Below are 9,410 nucleotides of genomic sequence, written 5' to 3' on the forward strand. Positions count from 1 at the left end.
TTTGTGCCTGGTTTTTTTTTTTAAATAAAAATAATAACCACAAAAAGAATGTGATTATTTTGCAAAGATAAAACATGACAGAAGAAGCAACAAAAGCTTTTGTGAGGCAAAGGAACGATGGATCCTGCCTTTCTGAAATACACATGATTACAGACTTAGTATGCATCCATTTAGAGAGACAGCTACAAGCCTTCAAAGGCTTCGCTGCTCATATTCATTATTTCTGAAACCCGGAGAGCAGGCGAGTGAAAAAGTAGGCCACAAAACCTTTCTTTAGGAAATTTCACATGAATGAAACTAAAGAGTTGTTACAACCCTCCATGGCTTAGAGCTAAAGGTTCAATCCAAATCAAACCTAGGTTTTTTTGTTTGAATTGCAATCTGAATTTGAAAACTACTTACATTATATGAGTCAAAAACCAAAGCTTTCAGTATTTTAGATATAGTCAGTGTGAAAGTGAACTACAATATCGTCCTCTTTCAAGGTGCAGTTAAGATCAGGGGCTAAACATGTGGCACAGAGGCCAGAATTTTAAGATTTTAGGATTAGGCTTAAAACTTTCCTTTTTGCTAAAGCATATAGTTAAGGCTGGATCAGGTAACCCTGAAATCTCCCTTAGTTATGCTGCAATAGGTTTAGGCTGCTGGGGGATTCCCATGATGCATTGAGTATTTCTTCTTCAGTCAGCTTTCTCACTCACTATGTGTTAACAGACCTCTCTGCATTGAATCATACTTGTTATTAATCTGTCTCTCTTCCACAGCATGTCTTTATCCTGTCTTCCTTCTCTCACCCCAACCAGTCGCGGCAGATGGCTCCGCCCCTCCCTGAGCCTGGTTCTGCTGGAGGTTTCTTCCTGTTAAAAGGGAGTTTTTCCTTCCCACTGTTACCAAAGTGCTTGGTCACATGATTGTTGGGGTTTTTTTTCTCTGTATGTATTATTGTAGGGTCTACCTTACAATATAAAGCGCCTTGAGGAGACTGTTGTTGTGATTTGGCGCTGTATAAATAAAATTGAATTGAACTGAATAAAACTGGCCTGCCAAAGAGCCCAGTTCACCTTGCTACTTTTCAAAGGCTAACAGTTGCAAATGATTCATTAATCATTTAAATTTTTTAATAAGGCATACCACTATTCCTTGTATAGCCATGAAAATGTATTGAAAGTAAATAGTATTTCTAGATCCTGATAAATTGCAACATACTACTGTTGTTTAAATCCAAAAGCACAGAACATGTGAAGCTTACGTGCATTTGTGGACTTCACTGTTGTCTGGAAATTGTACAGCAAGTGTAATGATAGTAGACTCAGTAGTAATAGGGATGATGGAGCATTTTGAAGGCAGATCCAGCAAAGATTATTTCAGTGTTGTAAAGATAACTGGGCTGTATGCGGCACATAATCAGTTTACTCATAGTAAGTACTGTAGATAGAGCAATCCTGGCCACGAACATTTGCAGTATAGTATGCTCTGAGGTGTGAACAAAATATTATGCCCTTTCCTTAAAAGTTAATGGGCATATTTACCAAACAAAATGTACCCTGATGTAAAACTGAGGACAGCTGAAAACTGGCTAATAAAAATTCACACCGCCACGCTCCTTTTTAATTGTTTTTAAGGCATTAATTGCTGACACTTTGAGACTAAAATGAGATGACATTCTTGCCTAATGGTTTCTTAATTGGTAAACATTGTAACATACTGGCCTGTGATCGTATTATTGAATTAAATAACTTCTCAGACATGACATATGATCCAGTCGCAGAACTCTGGCTCCATTTATCTGAGCGAGCTGCTGCTTTATTGAACAAGGAGTGGTGTCAGAGCAGACGGATACACCCTCATGAGTGGAGTGACACTAACAAGGTTTTGATAGTGGATGTGAGCGAAGCGATGCATATAGTGGATGGATGTGGAGGATATAGGTGCCAGGCATCCTGAGGCCTTTCATCAGAGCGACAGGCAGACTTCAGCAGCAACAAGGGAAAACACAGGTGAACTAGCAGCATGAGATTCTCATCAGCCTGGACAGCACTCTGCTTCCTTCTGATTAATGAAGCCTCAAAAGAATGCACAGGTACACCAGAGGATTTAATTTTATTGTTAACCTAAGCCAGTTTTGGGCCTTGGGTTCACCAAATATCAGGGAAAATATTAATGATAGTTTAAAATGGTATTAGCTTTCCTGTGTAATATTTTTGCTAGTCTTCATTTGACTTTCTAGTCCAATCTTAGCTGTTTTATTTTAGTCACATCTGTCTGCTAACAAATTAAGTGTTTTTGCAAAAAGTTGAATCTTAATAATGAATCTTAGTAACTAATAATTATATATATCTATCATTTAAATTAAATAAAATTAAAGTGTCTCAAACAAAGAAAGAAATATCGCAGAAACAGCTGACATTAATTGTACGTATAAAAGATAAAGGATATATGTTGAGAAATAAAAAAAGCAATGAACACTTAAAGTACTGTTATATTTGTGGTGAAATACGTTATGGAACTTCAAAACATTTATGCTTTGAATGCTTGGAAATGTAGCTTTTTGATTAAATATACGTGACATGTAGCTGTTATCTGTCATCTGAAACAAGAAATGCATATTCCTTATGAAATACATTTAGTTTAAAAATATTCAGTGCATTTAATATTCATAATGATTTCCTTCTAATTATTTTTGATGAATTCCATTTTTATTTTTATTGAAGTTGACCACAGATGCAACCGATCTTATTACACATTTGTTTGTCATTTGTGATTTTAACTATTTCTTTAACGGCATATATGTGCATATATTATTATATATATATATTATATTAGTGTGTCTATTAGATTTTTTATGGGTTTTTCAAATTTTCACTGTAACTTTTTCAGCAAAGAAACTGGGCAGCAGCACTGGAAGATTTGCCAATGCCACCTTAGTGCGACTGGCAGAATTTTTGAGTGTCGGTTATAAGAAAGGAGTGAGACCAGTGAAAGACTGGAACACCCCTACTAATGTGGAAATTGACCTCATGGTATACTCTATCCTTAATGTGGTGAGTTATGCTGTCTACAAAGCAATTACTATTTTCTGTGTGTTATATATATATATATTTTATATAGTATATATAACATTATATATATAAAGAAATCATCATTAAGTACACAATGTGTCATAATTATGCATACATGAGCATGCACAAATACACAGTCATTTTGTAAAACTGAATCTAAATCATTGCTTTCACATGTTAGGATTTTTTTTTAAAAAAACATAGAAGCACCAATGTAACGTGGACCATATACCATTTTTTGTTTTTCCCCTGATTTCTCTGTTTTGTTTTGTGTTAAAGGATGAGAAGAATCAGGTGTTAACAACATACGTCTGGTACAGACAGGTAAGAAAAATAAAAAATCTTGATGTATATTGTTTGCTTACTTTATCTGTAATTGTGGTATTATTAATTTATCACATATTTGATCTATTTGACATGGCAAACATGTGGTTACTCAACAATAAGTTTTAGTATTCACATTCATGCCATTTAAAACAAAAAACTTTCAGTTATGATTGATTTTTTTTCCCTCTTTGAAACCATTACATTTTCTCATGGGGCTGTGTAAGTGCCATAAACACAGACAAACAAACCAAATGTTTGCTTGTCTTTGTTTGGACAAATGACTAAATCAATAAATACGCCATTAAAAGACACAAAGTATTATCTATAAAATTTAGACATTAGTCAACTTATAAAGTGCTGCATGAAATATGTTTGCTTTAACTTACATCTGTGTTTGCTTTTCTTTGTATTCCTTTGTGTTCACTTAATAATGACACCACACTCAGTCCATATTTTCTGACATAGTGCAATTAAAAAAATCTTTACATTCTGTTTGGTTCTTTCTGCACTCCTGAATATTTCAGTCATGGAAAGATGAGTTCCTGGTGTGGGATTCACAGGACTTTGATGGAGTCAAAAAAATTTCCATACCCACGGCTAATGTTTGGGTTCCTGACATCCTCATCAATGAGTTGTAAGATTATGTTATTACTAGTTCTAACAGACAGACCCTCTCGCATTTCTGTTACAATGATTAAAACTGTTATTTCTGCCTGTGACCTGCAGTGTAGACGTGGGGAAGTCTCCAGACATTCCTTACGTTTATGTCACAGATGATGGAGTTGTGCGCAACTACAAGCCCATCCAGGTTGTCACAGCTTGCACTCTCAATATCTACAACTTCCCATTTGATGTACAGAATTGCAGCCTGACCTTCCAAAGCTGGCTCCATACCAGTAAGATATTTCACCGAGTTATTAATTAATTTATCATTACATAACAGTCATTCTCACAATTTTGTTTTTCTAAAAACATTTTTATTATATGACATTTAAATGAACATTTTATTATTTTTATTCCTAAAAGTATTCCCATGTATAAGAATGCTAACAAGCCTCTAACAAGCCAAACGTACATTTTAGGTTAGAAGTATTTGTGAATGCTTTAAAAAAAATGCAATGAATAGTTCATATTTATCAATTACCTGCATGCAAATTGAACTAAACAGAAAAAAAAAGCTAAATCCAATCAATGTCTTTGAAGCAGCACCACTTCTTGTAAGTCTTGGCTAGAACAACTGCTCTGTTTGATGAATCCATCAACTCTCTCCCGCTGTGAGAGAGCACAGAGGTAGGTGAAGGCTGACGTGTTGCCATGGCTGTTTCACGCTGCTCCCAATATTGTGTTCGATTTGTAGTTGATGACATCAACATCACCCTGATGCGAGAGCCCGAGGAACTCAGTAAAGACAAGAGTGTCTTCATGAACCAAGGAGAGTGGGAGTTACTTCATGTACTATCCAAATATAAGAACTTCAGTGTGGACAAAGAAGAGTATTACGCTGAAATGAAATTTCATGTGAGTGTAAAGATTTACTAAGTTGTATAGAGCATACAAAAACTCAGAACCAATCTAATAGGTCAAGATAGAGAAACAGTGAAAACAATAGACTGACCAAAAATAAAAAATAGACATAAGAATTTCAGCTTCAATTTAAGGGGTTTATCAGAAGTACTGAATTAACTCTTCAGAAATTCAAGCATTTTTATACAAAGTCCCTCATTTTTGGAAGTTCAAAAGTAACCGGACAACCCCGATGTTAAACAAAAGAATTTTTTTATGATTAAATTCTTTGCACTCACTGACTGCCTGAAGTCCATGGCCATCATCTTTTTCCTCCGGCGATTAAGGACTATCCCATTTTTCTGCTTTGAAAAACTTGTGAGGTGCTTTTGCAGGTTGTTTTGCATCACTAACCATTTGCTCTGTGAAATGCTGTCTGGCTGGCAGGATTTGGTGGAATCTAGGAAAGTATAACCCTTTGCACTTCAGAATTCATCCTGATACTTTTATCAGCAGTTGAGTCATTACTAAACACCAGTGACCTGTCTCTATGGAAAGCCATGTTTGACAGATGATGTGGGCCATTCCTTTCCCTCTCCATACGTTTCTTTTCCAGTCAGTCTGTTACAAGTGAATCCTCGTTCCATGATTTGGATTTTTTTCCAGAGCTGTGCAGGCTCCTTTAGATCTTTAGAAAAGTCTAATCTGGCCTTCTTGTTTTTGAGTGGAACAAGTGGTTTGCACGTTGTCGTAAACTGCATTTACGATGATGAAACCATCTCTCAATTGGAGACTTTGATCATGATACACATACCTTCTTGAGAGTGCTCTTGGCTTAGCAAGGTGTTGTGAAGTTGTTTTTCTTAACCATGGAAATAATTCTGTGATCATTTACTTTAGTTATCTTTTGTGGTCTTTCAGACCTTTTGGTGTTGATGAACTACAGTGAATTCATTCTTTTTAAGCACACATCAAACTGTCGCAAAAGCCACTAAAAAGGCTTTTGCTATCTCTCTGACAGGTTTATTTTCATTTTTCAACCAGATGACGGTCTTGTTTACTTGCACAGACATCTCTTGGATGTCTCTTGAACAGGCACCAAATGCAAGTTCAGTACTTGGAATTGAAAAAAGACAGGCATCACCTGATCCTGAAATGTTGTCAAGCCAATTCTCTTTGAACCTGTGAAAATAGGGGACTATGGATAAAAATTGGTATAATTCCTAAACAACTAATGCAACACTTTTGTGTAACCTCTTGAATTTAAATCTTCACTTTAATAAAATTATCAGTGTTTTATTTCAAATCCACTGCAGTGGTCCCGAGAGGTAAAATTACAATTGTTCAAATACTTCCAAATAACTTTGGACCTGACTATGTATTCATCATCATGCTTTATAGTCAGGGGCTGCACATAAGTGGTCCGCAGGTGCGCATTCGCTGTCAAAATAAAAGACGCGCACCAGATAAGAAGTTGCAACGCGCGTTTGAGATAAGATTTTCTGGAGGAGGACAGACATTTGTTTAGAACTCTTAAAGATGTCGAAGATGCAAGCTCCTTTAAGCAATTACTTTGGTGTTCCTCCACCTCCAAAGAAATGTCAGAAGGAGTCCGAACCACAAAAGAAGCACGTATTCTCGGAAAAGTGGTTGCAGGAGGTGAGCTGGCTTCAAACAAATGATAAACGCACAGAGATGTGGTGCAGAATATGCCGTGAAAATCCCACTCTACAGGACAAAAACAGTGCTTTTTATATGGACGCAAACGCGCGTTGCAACTTCTTATTGGGTGCGCTTCTTTTATTTTGACAGCGAATGCGCACATGTGGACCACTTATGTGCGCCCCTGTTTATAGGTTATAGTTAATGTTCTTACTATGATTTACAGAGAAAGCTGAAAGGTCTTTTTAAAAAAATCATTTTACCTTGTGTGTATTTTTCTCATTGCCTGTGGTACAATTACTCAAAATCTATTCCCAGGTGATAACACTGTTGATAAACTGCTTATACCAACAAGAAACAAGAAACATGTTCCCATCTGTTCCCCAGATTCCCAGTTTTTATGAAAAGAAATGCTAAACATGTCCTCCCTCATTTGATAGCACACATTTTAACTTGACTCTAAACTAAATCTCCCAGGTGGTGATCCGACGGCGACCATTATTCTACACCGTGAACCTGCTGCTGCCCAGCATCTTCTTAATGGTGATGGACATTGTGGGTTTCTATCTGCCACCAGACAGTGGAGAGAGAGTTTCATTCAAGATCACTTTGCTGCTGGGCTACTCTGTCTTCCTCATCATTGTGTCTGACACTCTGCCTGCCACTGCCATAGGAACCCCGCTAATTGGTGACTAGAATCAATTACGCTCACCGGCAGTTTGTATTCAAATGAGCATTTTCTGTGACTATGTAGAGATGAGTTTAAAATATTTTGCCTGAAGGCAGTCTTACTTTTCTTTAAATGTATGGGTAAACAAAACAGAGAAAAATATGTCAGGGGAGATCAACACCATGAACAGCTATTGGTTTGTAGTAAAGCATGCAGTGACAGATGGCTGAGGGCAAAACATCACCTGAGCTGAAAACTATCCCAGGATGGATTGGGTGTCAGGCCACATCCTTTCACCATTTACCATACTACCCTTTATCATTTATATACTACAATTCATTTATTTTTTTAATCTTATCTGTCCTACAGGTGTGTACTTTGTGGTTTGCATGGCCCTCCTAGTAATCAGCCTAACAGAAACTGTACTGATTGTACGTTTGGTCCACAAACAAGACCTGCAGCCCCCTGTGCCCCAGTGGCTGAAGTATCTGGTGTTGGAAAGAGCTCCAGTCCTTTTCTGCATCCACAAAAAGCACCGGCTATGTTCCAGACTTTCCTCTCAGTCCACTGACATGGAGAACTACAAGGAAAACAACTATGGAAGTGGTAGGTATTGAAGAAAACAAGTAAAGTGGCTAATATAATTCATAATCGCACTTAAATAATGCAGAAAATAAGGAAAAATCCCTAAATGCTTTTAAGCTTTAGCACTGTAAATAATCCTACAACTCCAATCAAACCCTACAGCCCCGTGCTCACTCCACCACACCTGTGAAATCGGCCGAAAGCTCAGCCAGCATGAGAGAGAAGATGGACTGCTTGGACTGCACCTGACTCCAGCTAAGGACAACGTCCCACCTCTCATGGACAACATCCTGCAAGAGGTGACAACGATACGTCACTTCCTAGAGAAGAGGGACAAGTGCCGTGAAATTGCCAAGGAGTGGCTCCAGGTTGGCTATGTGCTTGACGTGCTGCTCTTCAGAGTCTACTTGGTGGCCGTGGTGGCCTACAGCATCACCCTGGGCACACTGTGGTCTGTTTGGCAGGCCTCCTAAGTTATAGCACTGTACTGCTGTGGGCACAAGCTCGAAAGCAGGAAATCAAGAATGCCAGAGTTAGTCGGCCTGTGCCACATGTAGCTCATAGGATACATTAAGGCACTCACATAGCAACTGGATATGAAACAATACAAATAGTCCCACACACATGAAAATGCACCTATTATCCATCATTATGAGGGATTACAAAGAATGAGAAGCAAGAACAGAAGCGTGTGACTCAGATCTGCAAGACAAACATGAAAATACAGCATAAAATGCAGGTAAATATCGTATAAAACCCAGACGAATATAGCAAAAGTGCTGTGACAAACCAGGAGATACACATAAAAAAAGTAAAATTGGTCAAAGTGGTGACATTAAGGTTGTTATCGCAGATGTTGCTGTGTCAAATTTGAACTCAAGTAGTCTACAGTCGTTGTTGGGTTAAGTGGTGAGTGGTAGGTTCTGGGAGCAGAAGATATATGTGAGAAATTAAAGTGCTTAACATGCATAGAAGAAAAGTGCTATGTAAATGCAAGTCCAAATATCCAGCATGTGTGTTATCTGTACATTAATTTATATTAGTGAGGCAAGAATTGCATTTTATTAACTGCTTTGCATACGAGTGATGTTGTTTGTTTATTTAGTGTCTTTTTTGGACAGAAGACTGTTAATTATTTTCATGCTTCAAAGCATGAGAAATATGTGAAATCTATTGAATTCTTTTTATTACACACTTTCTGGTGTTTTTGTGCCATCAAGAGATGATATATAATTATATACAGTGAAAAAATACAATGTCTGTATAATTACACACTGAAAAAATGTAGAATGTTAAAAAAAAATGTAAAATGCATAATGTTCATTTACAACCAGTTAAAAATACCACTGGTTAGTCATCAAATAAAAGAAGTAAAAAAAATAATAAAAAAAATAGCAGTCTTTGCTTTTTATAGAAGTCCATGTGTGCCACAGTATTTCATTAAAAATACACAGTCATATAAAACATAAAATCAAACAAAGCAAATGATAAAAACTACATTTATAAGAGCTTCCATTTATGTAATGGTGTGTAAAATGACGTTTTTTAAAGATATGTCTTTGCACCTGGACACTATGAAATGAAAAATGACTTCCATAGTTTAG

At 37.0% G+C, this 9,410-nt stretch overlaps 1 protein-coding gene across 1 annotated transcript; it reads left to right on the forward strand.

Annotated features, from left to right (window-relative positions):
- The first annotated feature begins 1,912 nt into the window (after positions 1-1,912).
- htr3a (5-hydroxytryptamine (serotonin) receptor 3A) lies at positions 1,913-9,171 on the forward strand. The gene is made up of 9 exons (XM_085287991.1): positions 1,913-2,080; positions 2,878-3,041; positions 3,339-3,383; positions 3,911-4,020; positions 4,113-4,282; positions 4,744-4,904; positions 7,029-7,239; positions 7,591-7,827; positions 7,969-9,171. The coding sequence occupies exons 1-9, from the start codon at positions 2,011-2,013 to the stop codon at positions 8,277-8,279; spliced, it is 1,479 nt and encodes a 492-aa protein (XP_085144117.1). The 5' UTR covers positions 1,913-2,010; the 3' UTR covers positions 8,280-9,171.
- Positions 9,172-9,410: the final 239 nt, after the last annotated feature.

Source organism: Mchenga conophoros, linkage group LG10, assembly GCF_057382185.1.
Source record: "Mchenga conophoros isolate Kocher_MC1m ecotype Shallow Benthic linkage group LG10, M_conophoros_male_GT1.1, whole genome shotgun sequence".
Classification (NCBI taxonomy): Eukaryota; Metazoa; Chordata; class Actinopteri; order Cichliformes; family Cichlidae; genus Mchenga; species Mchenga conophoros.

Bases quoted from the DNA above. Each gene is read 5' to 3' on its own strand.
- htr3a (XM_085287991.1), top strand. From the start codon at position 2,011: ATGAGATTCTCATCAGCCTGGACAGCACTCTGCTTCCTTCTGATTAAT. The intron at 2,081-2,877 runs GTACACCAGAGG...TAACTTTTTCAG, and splicing joins AGCCTCAAAAGAATGCACAG to CAAAGAAACTGGGCAGCAGC. The intron at 7,828-7,968 runs GTAGGTATTGAA...CAAACCCTACAG, and splicing joins GGAAAACAACTATGGAAGTG to CCCCGTGCTCACTCCACCAC.